Genomic DNA, 19,888 nt, shown 5'->3' with positions numbered 1-19,888 from the left:
GCGGTGACATCATGAATTTGTGTCGTCTAACTCACAATGTGCATTATTTCCTACTGAACGATTTAAAAGATTTTTTTAACTTTTATTAATTATAGAGCAAATTAGACTAGGATGCTCTGCTGTTTCTCCAATTGTATAGACATCTATAAAGGTTAATTCCCTCTTTTAACTTTACAATTTCCAGAAAAATTTTAACTCTAAATTGTTTCAAGTTAGTATTGATGGCATCCCATGTTATTTAGAGACTATTTAATCTGTTGTTTTGATTTCATTGTACAAATAAATTGTCCATGAACTGAAATATTAAAAAATGTTATCAAATGTTTAGGCTTTGAATATAAAGCTCATTGTGGTGCACATTACGTAATTACAGTCCATTATTTCAATCACAACTTTTTGGTTTTTCATTTGAAATGTCAACTTTATCGTTGTTTACTTTTATGACTAATTTATGGATCTGGGAGTTTTGTTTAGTTCAAAAATTGTCTTCTTTTGACCTTTAATAGCATTCGAAAAATTCTATATAAAAACTGTCTTTACCAAAAGAGATCTGTGGATCAAACAGACCTGATTTTCTGGAGACAACTTCAAATCCACAGTTGTTGGTGAGAGTTTGAAATCACTAGTGCAATGAAGCTATTAGATGTGGAAGTGAGCACAGTCTCAAATAAAAGTGGAAGAGAGGGACGAGACGGACGAAAAGTGAGGCGCGAGAGTGAGGTAGGAGATAGGAGTAGGTCGGGATGCTCTCTTTTTCTCTCGTCGGCGGCACCCGGCGACGGCTCATTCATTCTCTATCATCATCAAATCATACAGTAGAGCGGTAGTAACCTTGACCCTCGACTATTACTCTCTTAACGCCGATGGTCTTTGTGTGTGGGTGGGTGCTCGCGCACACCTTCACTTTTATTTCTCTAAGGCATATTATGTGGTCCAAAATTTGCAAAATGAAAGGAACTTGATAACTTTGTTGAAATCATGAGTGCAGATATGAGATTGATATTTTATCAACAACTTGACACATTATCTAGATAAATAAGGAATGCCAAGCTTTGATATCGCAGTCAACAAATAACTAATCTATTGTAGAGATATGATTGGATCTAAATAAAAAACCATTTAAACCAGTGTCTGCATTTTTTATAATCACTTGTTTATTTTTTAATTTATCAAAAATAGCTTTGATTTAACCACGTAAGTGTGTTCTCATTTTTCTTTTTTATCTCTGCCACGCCTTTATTGATCCGAAGATGATTTATTTAACAGCATCTTGTAAGGTGGTAAGCAACTGCAGTCAGCAATGTTGCTGGCGCTCATTGAATTGTGTGCGCACAATCGCAGCGAAACGCTATCTGAGCCGACATTGGCCGGGAAAACTTCAGTGTGAATAAGAGTCTACTCGTTATTTTTCGCGTTCACTTCTGCATGAGGTGAGCCAATCAGCGGAGGATGGAAAAAATAAATCTGCCGAGTTTGTCTCATCAGGCAAGAAGCACACACACAAGAGCGTTAAATGAGATGCATGCGACCCATGCCTGCCTCTCGTGTACCGAGCAGATTTCCTTACTTGTTTTGGTTGTTTTGCTGGCGTTAGTTGACTGGTTTTGATGCCGTCAGTCAGTGGTTGTGAAACCCAATATGGAGGCATCATGTTACCCATTTCATATTTTGCTACATTGTATGTGTGTATACACTGCAATCACGCAACAAAGTATCAGCCTCGTCAAGTGAACGGGAAAAAATCGTACGCGAAACACACAGTCACATCTTGTGCGGCGGCGGCTTGAAAAACCGGCCTCAAACTGGTTGTGTACGTCGCTCGACCGTGCTGTCAATAATATCTTAAATGACACATTACAACGAAAAAGCGTTTCACACGTATATTCGCCTCTATTTTCTTATAAAATTTAATATCTCTCGTCGTGATGAATTTATGCACAGCCAACCTTGGACGAGTTGCCGACTATTTTTTCTTTGTTTAGCTTTCCTTCAGGTAAACGAGAGAAGGGATTGAAGTCAGCAGATGGCGTCAATTTCACGGTCTATAGATCTTTATGAATGTATATTTAGGAATAAATTTTAATTTAGATTTACGTTTCGTGCTAAAAATGTTAGTGAATTATTTGAAATGCATACCTCATTTTTAACATGCAAAAACGTAATAATGAAACGCGTTTCTCACTGAATTGTTAAAATATTTAATTTATTTGATAATTTCGATGAGAAATCGTTACTTTAGGGAAGAAAGGATAAAGTATTAATCGAAATGAAATTCTACGTGTGATACGGTTCATCAAAGGCTGTAGTTGTACTTACGATATCTTAATTCGAAAAAAATATGAGAAATAAAAAATCAGTATGCTCTTTACGTCGCATTTAAAAGGCCTTGTTTGTCCAGCATGACGGCTGTGCAGTAAACATCGAGAACATCATTTCTGGAGGGTTCGCCTTCAGACCATGGCTCAGCTTCTAATAAACCGGCCACCAGGTAAACTTATGAGCTCTTTCCGAAACAAGAAAGCCTTTCATCCACCTGCAGTTGAATAGAAAAAATTCGTAAGAAGTGACTTGAGCATACCAGATCAGTACTAGCATTAATGCAAGGCACCGTTTCATTCCTCACTGCGGGGAACTATTTGAGACAGCAATGCAGTCAAGAGTCAAGCTCATGTTGTTCGTTACTTACGTCGTGGGGAAAGAAAAATCATGACACATATGGAGTGTGTCCCTAGTGCCACCGTATGTATATTTTTTTTTAAAAAACGAAAGTGTGTAATTACATAACTGATGAGTTTCTGGTACACCATAGCATTCCAAGAAATCGATATATAAATCTATGATCGTGTCACTTATTGTTTCATGATCCTGCCCTTTTGCTATGTGCGTACAGATGTTTAATATATCCATTAAGCTGCGAGAATTTCCATATTAAAGCAACTAAAGCTCTAGAACTTGCTTGTTAGTATATACCAGCTTTAACGATCCTGACAAGCTTGTCCAAAATATATAGGCATACGTAGAGGGATGCTATTATGGGTGCCATATTGTGTTGTAAAAACTGACCATACCGTTCTTGTTAGCTAAGTCTTGTGTCTCACCGTTTCATACAAAATAAATGCTTTATCAACCTGCTGTCGCGATATCGGCTTGAAGGCACTTCTTAATTTACGCCAGGTGCACCAATAATATTTTTTATCAATGACATGGCAGGAATAATATCTATCTGCCAAAACAATGGTTAAGCGCATATACATAACATAATGTGAATCAACCGTGAGTACGTGTAGGCAACAGTTTTAAGATTCGGTATTGACATTTTAACTCTAGCTGTGACATCAAGAAGCTTCAACGATAGTGCCATTTGAAAAAGTAGGGTATACGCATTGGGTTATATTGATAACTATTAATTTTTCCAATGTTTATTCATGATTTATTTTTAATTTTTCCAATAGAACTCTTAAATGATTTCTTCAAGTATATCTCAAGAAAAAAAGGTCAACCAAAGAATACATGCATACTGTTACAATAAGTTTGCTTTTATAAGAGCAATGAAGATAAAACGTAAAGTGAAAGCGGTATCACAGCAAAAATCACGGATGTAGAAGAAAGATTTGCACCACTTTTCGCAGTGAAGTCAGTTGATGATATCGCAAACGTTTTCATTTGTTGCATTCCTCCGTCTGAGACCATATTCACTTCGTACCTGCATTAAAATAATATTTTTTACTCATGCATAGTGAAGACAAAATTAAATTTTTCTCCAAACCTGTTTCCTTTTGGAAGCACAGTCATGTTTATATAGGTCATTGGAAAATAACTACTGCCCTCCAATGTGATAGGCATGACTTTGTCTGATGAGAAACTGCCTTTAAGTGCGAGCACTGAAAAGCTGACCTCTTCGGTGTAATTCGTCGCGTCCAAAGAGGCACTGCAAGACATTTTGTCCGTGGAGGAGCATGCCACCAGACCGCAGATTTGTTCTGGGAACAGAAGTGAGCCATCTCGAGCTGTTCTGTTTCCATCAAAGGCAACTAACTAAAAATTATTGTGTCAAACTCCGAAAAAAATAGCTGATAGTGAAGAAGTTACCTGGTAAAACATTTCGTCCGCGCTTCTAATCATTCTGTAAGTGAGGGTGCAGCAAAATCCGTTCTCGCCGTGACACACCGAAACCTCATTGACGACCACACTACTGTGTGGAACTGGCACAGAGGTGTAATTCGTAAAGTCGGTTTCTTCAGAAATGATTGGAGGTTCAGCTTTGGACTCCTCTTGGACGGCTTTTCCATATTGACCCACAAAGGCTCGCGAGATGTCGAGATGACCAGCGCCATAGCTGTAGCTCATACTATAACCCCCTGACGAACTTATAATACCTTTTCCTGTATAGCCAATCATCGAGTTAAAGTAGTTGGCGGAAACTAACGTGATTTCTTTGTCCAAATTTGCGAAATGCCAACCCCATTGTACTGTTAGGCCTGTAAAATATTAATTAAATTTTACTTTCCAAATTTCAACAGAATTTCAGTTTGATTCACTACTTTTTGAAAAATCGCGCTAGTTATTGAAAAGTAAAAATTAAATTAATTTAAAATAGCTGCTTTTTGTATGAAATTATATTGCACATTTGTGTAATATTGTTAAAATAAATTAAATCAAAAGTGATTTTCCTTTCTGCATAATGTCATCATTAAATTATATATTTGAATAAATATTTAGGACTATGAATGGTACCGGGAAAATTAATATAATATAATTTGGTTACAAATAACTTACAAAATCCAAACGGCATGGTATTAACCATTGCTCCAAGGTTAACAAAACGGCGCACACCATTCGCAAGATAAATTCTGGTTGGTTCTGCAAAAAGCAAATCATTGCTCATGAAAATCCCCTGTGTTATGCCGCTTTCAGTTTTAAACGTGGCAGGCTCCAGAGTTGACGGTTTATCGAAAGCTTCCTCATAAATCAAGTTGTACTTTCGATACCTGAAACCATTTGCGGAATTCATAGAAAATAACAGAATATTTGGACTTTGCGTTCGTACTTTGCGATTAAAAAGCCCTGTTTGTCGAACACGACGGCTGTGCTGTAAATCTTGAGTCCATCATCTCTGCATGGTTCGCCTTCGGAACATGGCACACCCTCTAATAAACCCGCCACAAGGTAAATGTACTTGCTCCTTGCTAAACAGGAAAGCCTTTTTACAACCTGGTGGTATGAAATACTGGTTAAAAAGCGTCAGCCGATATTATTTAAACTTACCAAATCCTTTGGGTCAGAACTGGCAATGATGCAAGGAACAGTTTCATTGCCAACGGCGGGAACTCTTTGCGACAGCAACGCAGCCAAACTCCTATTGTTGATGACCTCAGTCGTGGTAAAAGCAAAGTCGGGATATAAAAATATGGTGTCCCTAGCCTAGTAAGTAAATAGCGAATCAAATATGAAATTCGCAATAATGAATGGATTTGGAAGTTACCGATGAGTTGTCAGGCTTGTACCCATTTTCTTCCAAGTAATCGAGATTAATCTCTAAGATTGATTCATCTATGGTTTCATAGTCCCATCCTTTAGCAGTGTATAAGTAAAAATGTATATCATATTCGCTTTTCTGCAAAATCTCTTAATGAAATTTAATATATTAGAAAATGGAAGGGTACAAACCAGTTTTGACGACTGCTTCGGAGAAATATTACGGCTCTCAAAGACAACTGCAGAACTGAGACCAAAGCCAACAAGAAAACATAAGCATGCGCGGGAAGTTGCGGTTGAGGATATCATTGTGTTGGAAAACTGCCCTGTTTTTGATAACCAAAAGCTAGAAACACTGCTTATTATACGAAATCTTTATCAACCCTCTGACGCTGTTATCGTAATCTTCATTCTGCGCTAGTCAAGTACCGTTGAATAACTTTTCTCTACAATGACGATACTATAATCTCATTCCTCAATCAAACATCAAGATGAATCATCTGTGAGATGGCAGAAAATTTATGTTTGGTGCGTCAATTGTTGTCACGAGTTTCGCTAATCAGAATGAGATGGCATGAAATATTAAAAGGTTATAGGTTCGAAGTGAAATCCAGGGCTAATTTTATCAATTGAGTATCCCGACTTAAAATTTATCTTAGCTTTGAAAAAATATATTTCATTCAACATTATAAAATATTGAATATATTTTTTATAAACCAATAACGTTGAAAAATCGATTAACTTTTGTCAATTTTTGTGTTTAAGGAGTTTAAGCAAGGTAAAATATCTGTTTTTACAGCTATAGGTGCTCAACTGAAAATTTCTTAAATTCACACAAGCCCTTGTATATTTGTTAACTTCAGCCAGTGGCAGGAAGCTCATGAAATACATAGTACTGCATACATGAAGAAGCTTAATATAGTTGAGCAGGAAATTTCTGTATAAATATGGGAAAATAAAGATCTTGCTTTAAACCGTGGAAGCTGAATTTGATTTCCATAGAAAAACAGGGTGCTGTGGTACTTGTAGTCAATATTTTTATTAATAACTAAGGATATATTTACAAAAATGCACTAAAGTAGGGATGAAATCATGTTGTCTGAATAAAATAGTTTAATGCAACCTGTGTATCATTGATGCATGTAACGTTGCCCACATGCCCAAATAAACACAAAAAGCTGCAAGAAAAGGTTTTCATTTTAAAATCGATTAATTTAGCAATTTATATAAAATCCTATTAAACTAAACACCACTGATACACTGTAGATTTGGATCAATATTATAAAACCGCATGGAATAAAAGTACAGCTCGTTGGTCGAGTAGTGTTTATTCAATGAATGCACCGCCATCATGGCATGTTGATGGCAATTACATGCGGTGGAGGGCCATCATACTGTCCGACATGATCGTGTCATGAATAATTGCTCGACCGCCTCCACAACGAATGTTTTGAAACGTCGCGCTGGCAAATAATAATTAAACCGTATACGCAACAATGAAATATTGACACACACCCGTAGATCAGCCAATGTTTGCTACGCTATAGCATTATGATTGTCGTTTCGTGATCGGTGTTTGGCTTCTGTCTTAGAGAGGTATAGACAAATTATTGCAAACGGCGTGACAATTGCACAAACACGCAGAGAGGCATGACGGGAATAGGGGCGTGAGTAGAACAAGAGGTAATGTAGAAATTCCAAAAATGGTAATAAACGGCGCAATTAAAAATACTCTGAGAAAAAAGTCAGAATACAATTTTAGCCCTCTTAAAAACGATACAAAAATAATTTTATTTTTTTAAACATTTTCGCGCAATCAAAAGATAAAAATCTACTGTACATCCGTATATTGTGTACACATTTTAAAAAATCGTAAATAAAACTTGTACGCATCTTGCAAGAATGAAATAAAATAAGTCAGCAGTGGATTTTTCCTTTCGGTATATCATTGAGTAAACTGAAATTTCTATCAGTATGCATGTGGTTGACAATTTCGGCTAAATTACTTCTTGAAAATGATCCTAGAGTGAAAGAAGTATAAAAAAGAGAAAGAATGCGCGGCAGGCGTGCCCCTGTTTTGTCGTAGGAGCCAATTTATGAGGTCTGCGGTGGTCAAGTTATGACACAGTGATGGCCAAACAGAGCAGATACTCTCATGCATATTTCAGCGCGATGCATATTTCATATTTATATTGCCCATTAAAAGAAAAACAATAGTTTGGCACGCAAGCAAACTCGGTGCGCTCTAATTTGGTATGTATGCTCTGCTCATGCATACACAACCGCGAGCAATATCTTATCAGCAAAAGGGAGAGAGACAGGGAGGGAGGGAAAGGGTGAACCGCCGCCGCTGCCGCCGCCGCCGCGTATTATTAGCAGAGTCCAATTTTCGTGAGAGATCGTGCTCGCGTTTTAATACTTATTGTAATGAGTGTGCACCTGCTAGATTGTATCTTGTCCGCGGCTAGTTTACTTTACGAGACCGAAAAGTAGTGAAAATGTCGTTTTCATGATCTGTTTGTCAAAACTGTATAATTTGCTGCATGGCTCTGTGTATAGGGAAATGAGAAAAATAATCACGCGCATTTCATTAAGATAAAAGTCGTGTAATGAGTCCGAAATACAAATACCCGAGTCAGATAAAAGCAATCAATTTCTCGTGCAACCCAATTTCATGCTATCAGTCCGAACCTGCCCTACGCAAACATTACCATCACGTGACTAATCCATCGGCATGTGAAAGATTTTGGCTTGTTTGCCCTTTCACATCTTGTCTTATTCATAACTCAATACTGCCCTGAAAATTGAATACAAACAATTTGTTTCCTGCGGTTTTTTACTTTTGAAACCTTACTGGAAGCCTTTTAATTTGTTTTCCAATTAATCGTCATTATGGCTCTGCAGGGCAACTCTGCCCAATAATTTGCCATATCTAGACAAATAATTAAATAATTTACTTAAAAATTTATAATGTTGTTTACAATCATGAGTCAAGCACAGTGCTGCAATACTCAAATTCAACACAACTGCATCGATCGATGTATCACTTTTTAAGAGCAACTATACTATACTGCTTTAAATTCTATTATTTTTCGTAACTTAATCTTCGCTTGCATTGCTGAGAATTCGTCACCGGGTGTTGCTACACCAAGAGATAATGCGTCGTTTCAAATATTTTGGCTCGACTGCTTAAAACTGACAGATTCATAATTAGAGAAAAAAATTTTTCTTATTAATTTACTATCCATTTTCCCATTATGCAAGAAATGGTGATACAACATTATTTACGCTCAAAATCTTCAACGCGATAAGGATTGAAATTTGTGACGCAGCCGTTGCGAACAACATTTCAAAGCTAAGCAAAAGCGCCATATCCGCAGCCGCGATATTAAAACAATAAGAAGAATAGAGAAAAGAAAAGGGACAGTGTGGCATCCAGCCGACGACTTTGCATTTTTCTCTGCTCCTCGCAGCGGCAGCAGACAGCTCTCCAGCTATTTTCCCAGCAGTTTGTTTTAAAACAAGAAAAACAGCCAGCGGCCATCAGACGTAATGAAAAGAAGACGCGTCCGCCCACCCGCCTCGGTGTAATGTACAGATATCAGGCGCGGAGAGAAAGGAACAGAGATGTGCGAGAGGCGCGGCGGGGGTGGCTCCGATGGCTCGCTGGGGTAACTCGCTCTTTTTGTACACGAGACGACGACAACTCGTCTTTTTCTGCTGCCAGATGGACATGCAAATAAAATAGCCGCCGGCGAGAGCACAGAAACGGCAATGAATAAAAGCGTCATCTTTGTGCATTATGAGTCACGGTTATTTGTTGATTCTTGCTCACTGACCAAGTTCCAAGTTATAACGAGTTCAAATTGGGAAATTAGCAAACTTTGCAATCATTCTATTGATCTGATCGTCATTTTTAAATTTATTCTAATTTTGTATCAAATTGATTTTCAGATTTTGCAAGTTTATATTGCTGAAATTTTTAAACAAAATCATTTTGCGATAACGGGCTGGTTGCCATTATTAATGAATATTTTGTAAGAATTGTAATTGAACAACAAAAAAGGTCGAAATGTTTTGCAAAGCTTTTTATGGATTTTACGGAGACTGGATTTGAAGCAAAAGTATACGTTTATATTTTTATATAATTGCGTAGCATAGAATTTCTTTTTACTCGTCTTATTCAACGTTAACAACAGTATACGTGTATAGCTTGGATACTAACGTCGTCATTGTCCTTAAATAAATTAGTTTTTAAAATTTTTGAAACTTTATATTTGCTAGTTTTTCCTTGAATTAATTTAAATTGACCTATAAATGAAAACATTATTATTTTAGACACTTTTTATACTTTTTATTTTGCTGAAAAAATGTCAAAAGAAATGAAGCAAGAAGTTTTTGTGAACTCTCCAAGAGCACCGACGCAATGACTGCGCCGCTCTGTTGAAGAACAATATTTGCATTGTTCTGAAAACAATTCTCTCGTGGGACATTTTTGCGTTGTTGTCAAGCAGAGGAGCGACGCTCGCTCTGTGCAGCTCGCATCATGTTTTTATATGTAAAAAGTCTGTTTGTTGTGCTCTCTAAAAATGAAAAAAATTAACCGTTTGAAAGACAAATTAGAGAGAAAAATAAGCGGAAGACATTATCTCAAAAGTGAGGTTTTTATCTCTTCCGAACTGTTTCCTCCGTTTATCTTTGATATCGATTAGCCTCTGACACTTTTCCAGCTTCCTGATCAATGATCTCGAGACAGCGGTGGCGGCGGCGGTGGCGCGTTTGGCTTCCCCAAATTTTTCGCATAATGAGCTATTAAGCCATTTCCATCTCGCCGCAGAGCAGATGCCCTCGTCTTTCTTTCTCTCTGCGCCACCCCGCCGCCTGCTGCCATTATACCTTTTTAAAGACACATTCAGGTCCATTCGAGTGTTAATAAGACTCGCGCCGTCGTCTCTCCCTAAATGGCTATCAAGTCACACGAGAGACGATCATCGAGCAGCTTCCGACCCGGAGCAGCAGCGCACCAACCACCTCAACGAACCAGATTTTTGCACTTTCACGCCGCATCAAGAGATTCAAGATAAAAGATAACTGAAAGAAATCAGGAAAATTTAATTATGAATTTATTTCGCATCGATGAAAGAGAATGTGGAACTATGTTTGATGGATGTACTTATTGCTCGCATGAAAATGAAGTCTTGAAATTATTCACAAAATCCAAGCTACATAAATTTTTAAATTATTTGTTATTTAGAAAAAAACTGCACAAAATTGGAAATATTAATTGCACGAGAAACAATGACTTCAATATTTTCCAACAGGTTTCGAATTGTCACTGATAAAAAAATTAAGACCTGTATGAAAATAAATCTAAAAGATTTTTTCCATTTTATGCATTTGGAAACGCAACTGGCTCGTGGCTCTATTTTTGTTGCATTACAGTGGGCGGCAATAATTTTAAGTGGTCAGCTTAAAGAAGCATCGCAGGCCATTAATGTGCGGGATTAGTGCGGCGGGGGAGCGGAAACCGCCAAATAATAATCTCCAGAGTATTACACGCCTCGTGCGTATTTACCCAGGCCCTTCGAAAAAAATATATATTTTCCTCCTACCACCGCCTAAGTAATCGCAACTGCGGATTTTTATATCGGGAAACTAATATATTCGTAAAAGAGATTTTCCGCTGCTTGGCCGGCACAGGCACTTATTATTTTTCTGCGTGCGCCTTCCCACTGTATATTGCGCTTGAATGCAGCAGCAATAATGATTATTTTTCCAACAGATGGGGAGTATTATTCGAGGCTTACATGGGGATTCTTTTAGATTGGATTACTCATTTTGCAATCATTAATTTCTATAAGGATTTTTTGGCAGTATTTTGAGTAAAAAATTTGTTCACAAACGATCAATGATATAAATGTGCTATAAAATTAAAATCTAATAAAACATTTAAGCAGTTTTTCATTGATGCACAGAATACAAAGGATAATTAAAGTGCGATTACTTACTACTGTTTAAAATTAAACCGAGAAGAAATTGTTTTAATATTCTTTAGTTTACATGTTCAATGCGTCATATCACGCCAGATATTTCGCGATTGAGTGTTGCTGTTCCCACGCACCGTTGCTAATACCTTTTTTATACTAAATCGCAGCCGGTGTACACATCATCGGTCGCGACTAACCGGAATATGATGAAGCTCACAGAGGCAAAAGGACACGCGGCGTGCAAAAATATTAATCTCTTTGTGTCGAGCTGTGTGGCGCACAAAAAGGTCCAAATGAGTTTTCCCAATTAAAATCCGTCTCATCACTCGGGCTGGCTCTCGTGTACACACACACACGCCGAGAGTTGCACACAGCCGCAGTGTATGTATGGAAATAATAATATCGCTCTCCGCCGCTGCAATGGCGGCGCACATTCTTTATTGACAACATGACATACCGACGCCCAGAATACAGATGAGGACGGCGTGGGTGGAAAAAAATTCCGCCAGCACAAGAGTTATGATTAAGTTCCATTCGCGGTCCATCGTCACATTCAATTCAGCCGCCCCCTGGAAAACAGCCCCTACGCGCTTCAATTCCCGTCCAGCCCTCGTCGTGCAGATTAAAAATATCAATTAAGGCACATTTTTAATATTTATTTTAAGTTGTCAAAATTGTGTCGGTTCATTGAATCCAGCTGTCTGTCAGACGCAAGCCGAGGGTGGCCACGTGTCATTTTTGTGACATTTAACTGCCGGTCCAGGGCAGATTTTTTTCTAAAGAACCTAGTGCACAAAACTGAAATGATTTATCATTACTTAATCATACTCACTATACGTGGATAAAATCTGCTGTGTTGAATTTACATCAATTAAAAATTTATTTCAAATTTCATAACGAAATGACTTTTAGATGAAGTTTAATAAGACAATTCGAATGATGTCTCTTTTCATTTAAAGGTTAATAAAGGACATTGCGCATTTAATTTTTGTACGCAATAGATTGTGAAATAGTGATGCGCACATCTAGTCTAGTTTTCCGGTGACAGGTGTCTGCAAAAATATATGATTGCAGAAAAGCGTTGGGAAACAGGAACACAGGTTCATTCACCTTCCTGGAACAGCACGTAGTTTTGCCTATTAAAGACCAGGGATTCCTTCCAACGACATTCAAACACCAACATGACAGGGATGCAGGTGCTGTTGACTGTCAGCTTACTGATTTTAGCGGTGAGGTCTCCAAATTTCGCTAAAACTTCAAAGCTCCTGAAGCCATTTCCTCGCACTTTAAAGTACCATTCAAAATTACGTCTTCAGTTTATTCTAAGACCCTGGAACATTGGCGGAGAGGGTTTCACGTTTTTGGTTCGCAACACTATCAAGCGTGTATGGTTAAATGCTATAGCTAATAGGTTAAATTTCTCATGATGAAACGTTTCCAAACTTCAGTTCTAAATTTTACTGACAGTACATATAGCAATTGTTTCCCCAGAAAAGCGACATTTTTGGAGTCGAGGCACATGTCCGATATGATGCTATTTAACCAATTGTTTTAATTTATGGCTTCTGTAAATTTCATCTCCACTATTCTAAACAAATATTATAAATTTTATAGGAGACTTCTGAACGTTTCATGAAATAAAGGTTGCAAAATTAAAAAGTGTTCAGCAGTCAAAATTGCATTTTATATAAATTAAATTTGTATTGCCTAATTTTGCCATGATAACACTTTTGATGTCCAAAGACTAACTGACTTGAACTGGTTTTTTTCACTCTGTGCAGACCTCTGGCGCAGCTCCCATAGGTGAGTAAACAGAAATTCAAAAGAGCCAAACTTAATTAAAACTACTATGATTATAAGAACGGAATGATTCTGATGGAAATGTAGAAGTATTTGAGGACCGTCAAAGTAAATTAAATATTATTAATCTCAAATACTTCTAAGCTCCTCACACTTCCAGAAAGGGAAGTTACATGCAAACCTTCAACGGATGAAGGATGCACTTCTGAAAAACCAGCTGGTAAGGAAGACCCCAAAAAACGAGTTCCAGCGCCTGATGGCCAAGGAAGACCAATGAAGAAGAATTCTAAGGTCAAACAAGAAGGTCCGCTAACGAGTTGAAGAATTTTAGTTAGTCATGACTTTTTTGGTATTTTACTTTCCAGGTGGCCGCAAACAAAGGACAGGTGATAATAAGCAGAAATAATGTGGATGCAGTGGATGCAGGAAATAGCCAGTTGCAGATGATGTAGACGCATAGATTACTTTTAAACTGGGACATTTAACACAAATTATATTATGTACTTAGTATTAAATTTTTATAACTGTGAAATGAATAAAACTGCTTTTAATCTATGTTTCTGTGAGTGTTTTGAATTTTAATCGAAATAATTCCAAATTGTATACATTAAAATTGGAATATTTTCTTTTTAAACCCTATAGAATTATAATTTGATTCAAGTTTTGAAACGCAAATTAAGACTGCTTATTCCGGTTTCAATGTGCCATATGAAATTAATGATTTGATTCAAAGCCTAGTGAAACAGTAAAATTTTCACGCAAAAATCTCCTGTCTCGAGAGCAAGAGGTGACATGACCGTTGTTGTGCATGGCTACAGGGTTAGTGAAGGTAATACGCCATAATCATAAAAGTTACCCTGACATCCGTCGCTGCGGGGATTTTATCAAACTATATTCTAAGCCACCACGTGACGGGCATAGGTGCACTTAAAAGTTGCGAAACGCTCATTAGTTTGCGTGGTGACAGGTTTCAACAAAATTTATGATTTGTTTCAGAAGCGATGGGAAACTGCAAAAAGGACTCTCAACTTCCTGTAAAATATACACGTAGATACTGCCTATAAAAGACAAGTGATCTTTCCCAGCTGCATTCAGACGTCATCATGATCATGCTGCAGGTGTTGTTGTCCGTCAGTTTGCTGGTTTTAGCGGTGAGACTTTGACTCTGTGAATTTGAATAATTTTGGCAAGGATTTGAATTTTTTCATATCTTGTTTTCTGGAAAATATTTTAAGGTCAAAAAAGAAGGTCAGTTAATGAGTTAATGAGCTTGAGGGTAAATTTTAGGAGCTCTAATTATATTTGGGTCGAAATTTAACATCCAAGATTATTCGAATAACGAGGGTCAACTCATTACCTACCGAAAACATATATTTATTTTACTCATTATGTCATTATCTTTTTATTTAATGCTAGCTCACTCCTGAAATTTTCACACTAGCTTTTGAGCTATATTATGTCAAACTCTCTAACAAAGATTTTCTAGTTGAAATAAAACTTTGAACGATTTTAGGTTAAAAAACTAATCACGAAATAAAAATTAAGTAATATACAATATATATACGTATATTTGTAGCACTTTTAATATTAAAAAAAAATTATACGGCTCAATGATTTCTTCACCCTGCAGATTTCTGAAGTAGCCCCCATTAATGGTAAGCAGAAATAATCAATAGTATTAAATTTCAATTCCTTATATTAAAAGAACTCGATGATTATGATGATGCAAATGTGGAAATATCCGAGGAGCGTCAAAGTAAAAAATATATTTCCTAAACTTTTTTAAGTTAGCCCCCCATTCTAGAAAGGGAAATAAAATGTGACCCCGCAACGGATGAAGGTTGCACTACCAAAAATCCATTTGTTAAAGAGAATCCAAAAAAGAGGAAATCAAAGGTTAAAAAAGGTTTGTTGATGATTTAGAGCTTAAGCAATAAGAAGAAAGTTGTTTTTGCTTTTCAGGTGGTTCTAAATTAAACCCAAATGATAAAAAGCAACAGTTAAAAAGCGGTGGAGGAATCTCTGGCACAGGAAAAACAGGTATAGCATATTAACTTTATGCTATACACTGTCTAGTGTATAAGTATTGTAGCTTTGAAAGGTGGAGTTGGAACTGGAGGCACTGGTAGCTTTGAAGGTAAGCTTATTTTCCATTTTCTAATACAAATTTGAAATTATACAAATATATAAGCTCAAAACGGTGGAGGTGTTCACGGAGGTGGAACTGGCAGAAAGTCTAGTAATGAATTTTAAATATTAAAAAATTGATATTGTAATCCACGAGCTGCAGGAGGCGGAGGCGTTGAAGTAGGAGGTACAGGAAGCAAACTGGCATAAACTTTGAAACAGCTGGTCGTTTACAGAAAGTCTGCAAGGATTTCTAAAAAATCAGAATTTAAAAAAAATTGTAGATGAAAAACAAATGTGTCCACCTTAATTGTTTCACTACTTGAATATATGGCAAATGAATACTTTAAATCTTAATCAGAATTGAAATTCTTAAACATGCTTGAAATAAAAAAATTATTTGGAATTCTAATTTCATATTTTTTCTCCTCTTGACCTGATAATTTCAATGTTCAAAAATTATAAATCAGTTTAATATAATTTTTAATTTGTTCATAAAAGTGTTCAAACTAAAATGAAAGCACACAAATTTCAGCTAAAATTAATTTATTAAATGATGAACAGATGAGATAAAAAAAGGAACTATGACCACACACGAAAACAAGAGCAAAGTTTATTTTTTTAATTTCGGAAATTTGAAATTCGATTCTCAGCCGTTAACTCATCGCATATTGCTAATAAATCTCAGGTTGATCCGCAATCTCAATTTGAGGGCTCGTCGGCTGTCAACGCGTTGCTGGCCAAAAACAATCAAAACAGGTACTCCCAGGACGCACGCAGGGAAAATGACTAAATGGCAGGCAGTTTATCAAAAACCCCTTCTTGCCTGTAAAATATGCACATGTTTTATTGAAGATATGTTCACCCTTTGAGCTTTTGAAGCAGCTCCCGTTGGTGAACATGCATATATATTTAATTTAAATGCAAAAATTTAATGAGTTTAAAGATTTTTTTGCAAATGTGAAGTCTTTGAGAAGCGTAAAAGTATTTTTAAATTTTTCTCAAATTCTTCACTGCACCCCTTATTTCCAGAAAAGTAAATTAAGAGTGACCCTGCAAATAATGAAGGATGCACTATCAAAAAACTACCTGGAATCGGGATTGGAATATCAAGACACATGATAATGATACAATCAACAATAAATTCATCAAATATCTGTATTTCTAATAAAAAAAAAAAAATCGACAGTGAATATAAGTGTGTCAACTGAGGCTTCAAGATTATTCTTTCGCAAAAGTCTCCTGGCTGGAGTGCGAGAGGTGACATGACCGTTGTTGTGCAGGCTACAGGGTTAGTGAAGGTAATACGCTATAATCATAAAAGTTACCCTGACACCCGTCGTTGCGGGAATTTCATCAAACTACATTCTAAGCCACTACGTGACGGGCATTGGTGCACTTAAAAGTTGCGAAACGCTCATTAGTTTGCGCGGTGACAGGTTTCAGCAAAATATATTATTTGTTTTGGAAGCGCTGGGAAAATGCAACAAGGACTCTCAACTTCCTGTAAAATATACACGTAGGTACTGCCTATAAAAGGCAAGTGATCCTTTCCAGCTGCATTCAGACGTCATCATTATCATGCTGCAGGTGTTGTTGTCCGTCAGTTTGCTGGTTTTAGCGGTGAGACTTTGAATCTGTGAATTTGAATAAATTTGGCAATGACTTGAATTTTTTCATATCATGTTTTCTGGAAAATGTTTTCGCTTGAGGATAAATTTTGGGAGCTTAAATTAAATTTGAGTCGAAATTTAACTTCCAAGATTATTTGAACAACGAGGGTCAACTCACTACCCTCCGAAAATATATATTTATTTTACTTACATCTTTTTTAATCTGAGTTCACGTACTACTGAAATTTTCACACCAGCTTTTGAGCAATATTATGTCAAGTTCTGTAAAAAACATTTCCTAGCTGGAATAGATCCTTGAACGATTTTAGGTTTTAAAAAAACAACCACGAAATCAAACTTAAGTAATATGCACAATTGGGAAACGTGTTTTTGTAGCACTTTTAATATCCAAAAATTGATAAGACTCAATGATTTCTTCACTCTGCAGATTTCTCAAGCAGCCTCCATTAATGGTGAGCACAAATAGTCAGTCAATAGTATTCTTAATTACAAATCATATGCCCTATGTTCGAAGAACTCGATGGTTATGATGATTTAAATGTGGAAATATCCGAGGAGCGTCAAAGTAAAAAATATATTTCCTAAACTTTTTTAAGTTAGCCCCCCATTCTAGAAAGGGAAATAAAGTGTGACCCCGCAACGGATGAAGGTTGCACTACCAAAAATCCATTTGTTAAAGAGAATCCAAAAAAGAGGAAATCAAAGGTCAAAAAAGGTTTGTTGATCATCTAGAGTTTTAGGTATAGGGAGCATGTTGTTTTTGCTTTTCAGGTGGTTCTAAATTAAACCCAACCGATAAAAAGCAACTATTAAAACGCAGTGGAGGAATCCCTGGCACAGAAAAAGCAGGTATAGCATATTAACTTTATGCTGTAAACTGTCTAGCATAGAAATATATTGTAGCTTTGAAAGGTGTAGTTGGCACTGGAGGCACTGGTAGCTTTGAAGGTAAGCTTATTTTGCATTTTTTAATTCAAATTTGAAATTTAACAAATATATAAGCTCAAGGCGGTGGAGGCGTTGAAGGAGGTGGAACTGGCAGACAGTCTAGTAATGAATTTTAAAAATTAAAAAATATATTTTGTAATCTACGAGCTGCAGGAGGCGGAGGCGTTGAAGTACAAGGCACGGGAAAGAATCCGGAATAAGCTTTGAAGAAGCTAGTTGATTTAAGTTTTCTTGAAGTGCTGCAAGGATTTCTAAAAAATTGGAATAAAAAATTGTAAAATGTAAAAATGAATATGTCAATCTTGATTGTTCCTCTACTTGGATATGGGGCAAATGAATACTTTAAACCTTAATCAGTATATAAATTCTTAAACATGCTTGAAAAAATATATTATTTGGAATTTTAATATCATACTTTTCTTCCTAGTGACCTAAAATGAAAGCACACAATTTTCATTTAAAATTAACTTATTAAATGATGAAAAGATCAGATAAAAAAGGAACTATGACCATAAATGAAAAGAAGAGCAAAGTTTCTTTTTTAATTTCGGAAATTTGAAATTCGATTCTCAGCCGTCAACTCGTCGCATGTGGCTAATAAATCTCGGTGGCTCGCTCAGGTTGATCCGCAAACTCAATTTGAGGGTTCGTCGGCTGTCAACGCGTGGCGGGCCAAAAACAATCAAAACAGGCACTCCCCGGACGCGCGCAGGGAAAATGACTGAATGGCAGGCAGTTTATCAAAAACCCCTTCTTGCCTGTAAAATATACACAGCAGCAGCGGCGGCTGAACAACAAGAACGAGAGGGCCGTGTCCTGTCAAATTGTCAATCTGCCGGGGCCGCAAGAGCAAACTAAAACAAGCGCGCGATCTCTTTGCGCGTGAAATTAATTTCGGGACAAAACAGAGCCACACAGGCTTCTGGATTAATTAAAAACACGTCCATCTTGCAGCCGGGGAATGACGATTCGCGCTGCTGATAATTAAAAGTTTGTTTGCGCAAAGAGCACGTTTAGTTTGCACAGGAATTTTAGAGCTGCAGCCTCGAAAATAGCCATTAGCTGCATTTATCAGTCTCTTTGAAAGAGTGTATTTATATTTTAATTTTTCTGCAAAAAAGGCATTAATTGAAACAAAAAATTAAGTTATACACAATATGTACTAGCAGAGTTAAAAAACATCAACAAATAAATGGCTTCTACTCTGAAAGCGGGAAGGGTGAGGATTTAATTCAAATCTTTCCTAAAATTAAATTAAATCCAGTGTTGTTCAAATCAATAAAGCCTCTAAAAGAAAGTGAAACATCATTTTTAAGTCCAAACAGTCTTTACCAAATTTATTTCTGACATATTTCATTCTTTGGATTTAAAAATAAATATAGATCCTGTCTCACCTCCAGCATCAAATCATATATTGAACCCCGCTCTTGAACGGCATAATACACAGGATTTGAAAAGCAAGGCGCAGAATTAATGGGTTTTCACAAGCTTGTGTTGTACGAAAAAAGAGTTTCCATCGCTAAACAAACTCACTGTCAGAATCGAGGAAGCTGCAGCATCAGAAATCCATTACGCGCGGACCGCATTTAAGTAAACAGGTATTTTGTTTCTTGATAAACATACTCGAAAAAAGCGGTCGAAACGCGCTTGTTTACAAGACTAATGCATCCAAAATAGATGTCGGCATCAGCGAAACGAGTGGGTTGTGGAGAGAGCAAGAAAATACACAAAAATTGCTCTCACTAACATTGTCAAATATGTATGCATGAAATTGGAGATGGTTTAGAAATAATGCTGCTTGTTCACTGATTAATATTAATGAAAGTAAATATGATAATCCCTTCATTGTAGTTGATAGAATCTATTAGATTAAAACGTCTTAATATTTTTAATGTTTTCAAGCAGACGACCTTTTCA

At 36.7% G+C, this 19,888-nt stretch overlaps 5 protein-coding genes across 9 annotated transcripts in view; 3 read left to right on the top strand and 2 right to left on the bottom strand.

Annotated features, from left to right (window-relative positions):
* FoxP (forkhead box P) overlaps positions 1 to 19,888 on the bottom strand; it is a 215,063-nt gene that overhangs the window by 107,582 nt on the left and 87,593 nt on the right. The window lies entirely within an intron of this gene.
* Positions 3,538 to 5,784, bottom strand: LOC135945356 (biotinidase-like). The gene is made up of 8 exons (XM_065492989.1): positions 5,668 to 5,784; positions 5,483 to 5,614; positions 5,266 to 5,421; positions 5,048 to 5,211; positions 4,777 to 4,988; positions 4,090 to 4,478; positions 3,767 to 4,035; positions 3,538 to 3,703 (listed from the first exon to the last, which is right to left on the bottom strand). Exons 1-8 carry the CDS (start codon positions 5,782 to 5,784, stop codon positions 3,538 to 3,540), a joined length of 1,605 nt encoding a protein of 534 aa, XP_065349061.1.
* Positions 12,624 to 13,817, top strand: LOC135946630 (uncharacterized). The gene is made up of 5 exons (XM_065494932.1): positions 12,624 to 12,691; positions 13,244 to 13,265; positions 13,323 to 13,370; positions 13,423 to 13,566; positions 13,628 to 13,817. The coding sequence occupies exons 1-5, from the start codon at positions 12,644 to 12,646 to the stop codon at positions 13,666 to 13,668; spliced, it is 303 nt and encodes a 100-aa protein (XP_065351004.1). The 5' UTR covers positions 12,624 to 12,643; the 3' UTR covers positions 13,669 to 13,817.
* LOC135946413 (uncharacterized) lies at positions 14,308 to 15,801 on the top strand. Its single transcript, XM_065494622.1, has 8 exons — positions 14,308 to 14,413; positions 14,893 to 14,917; positions 14,968 to 15,018; positions 15,067 to 15,168; positions 15,225 to 15,302; positions 15,355 to 15,399; positions 15,454 to 15,501; positions 15,553 to 15,801. Exons 1-8 carry the CDS (start codon positions 14,366 to 14,368, stop codon positions 15,597 to 15,599), a joined length of 444 nt encoding a protein of 147 aa, XP_065350694.1. The 5' UTR covers positions 14,308 to 14,365; the 3' UTR covers positions 15,600 to 15,801.
* Positions 16,944 to 18,370, top strand: LOC135946217 (uncharacterized). 2 transcript variants are annotated; one of them, XM_065494343.1, is made up of 8 exons: positions 16,944 to 17,012; positions 17,451 to 17,475; positions 17,538 to 17,588; positions 17,637 to 17,738; positions 17,795 to 17,872; positions 17,936 to 17,971; positions 18,026 to 18,073; positions 18,125 to 18,370. In XM_065494343.1, the coding sequence occupies exons 1-8, from the start codon at positions 16,971 to 16,973 to the stop codon at positions 18,169 to 18,171; spliced, it is 429 nt and encodes a 142-aa protein (XP_065350415.1). In that variant the 5' UTR covers positions 16,944 to 16,970; the 3' UTR covers positions 18,172 to 18,370. The 2 variants fall into 2 exon arrangements, with proteins under 2 accessions (XP_065350415.1, XP_065350414.1); XM_065494342.1 differs by having other exon boundaries at positions 17,927 to 17,971.

The sequence above is a fragment of the Cloeon dipterum genome, chromosome X (genome assembly GCF_949628265.1).
Source record: "Cloeon dipterum chromosome X, ieCloDipt1.1, whole genome shotgun sequence".
Lineage (NCBI taxonomy): Eukaryota > Metazoa > Arthropoda > Insecta > Ephemeroptera > Baetidae > Cloeon > Cloeon dipterum.
Note: the sequence above shows the minus strand (reverse complement) of the source record. Positions and strands in the feature narration are given on the sequence as shown.

Coding starts and splice junctions, on each gene's coding strand:
- LOC135945356 (XM_065492989.1), bottom strand. CDS start 5,784: ATGATATCCTCAACCGCAACTTCCCGCGCATGCTTATGTTTTCTTGTT. Junction 5,422..5,482: donor ACAAGCCTGACAACTCATCG/GTAACTTCCAAA, acceptor TTTACTTACTAG/GCTAGGGACACCATATTTTT. Junction 4,479..4,776: donor TACCATGCCGTTTGGATTTT/GTAAGTTATTTG, acceptor AATATTTTACAG/GCCTAACAGTACAATGGGGT.
- LOC135946630 (XM_065494932.1), top strand. CDS start 12,644: ATGACAGGGATGCAGGTGCTGTTGACTGTCAGCTTACTGATTTTAGCG. Junction 12,692..13,243: donor TCAGCTTACTGATTTTAGCG/GTGAGGTCTCCA, acceptor CACTCTGTGCAG/ACCTCTGGCGCAGCTCCCAT. Junction 13,371..13,422: donor AGTATTTGAGGACCGTCAAA/GTAAATTAAATA, acceptor TCACACTTCCAG/AAAGGGAAGTTACATGCAAA.
- LOC135946217 (XM_065494342.1), top strand. CDS start 16,971: ATGCTGCAGGTGTTGTTGTCCGTCAGTTTGCTGGTTTTAGCG. Junction 17,013..17,450: donor TCAGTTTGCTGGTTTTAGCG/GTGAGACTTTGA, acceptor TTCACTCTGCAG/ATTTCTCAAGCAGCCTCCAT. Junction 17,873..17,926: donor CCCTGGCACAGAAAAAGCAG/GTATAGCATATT, acceptor AATATATTGTAG/CTTTGAAAGGTGTAGTTGGC.
- LOC135946413 (XM_065494622.1), top strand. CDS start 14,366: ATGATCATGCTGCAGGTGTTGTTGTCCGTCAGTTTGCTGGTTTTAGCG. Junction 14,414..14,892: donor TCAGTTTGCTGGTTTTAGCG/GTGAGACTTTGA, acceptor TTCACCCTGCAG/ATTTCTGAAGTAGCCCCCAT. Junction 15,303..15,354: donor CTCTGGCACAGGAAAAACAG/GTATAGCATATT, acceptor TAAGTATTGTAG/CTTTGAAAGGTGGAGTTGGA.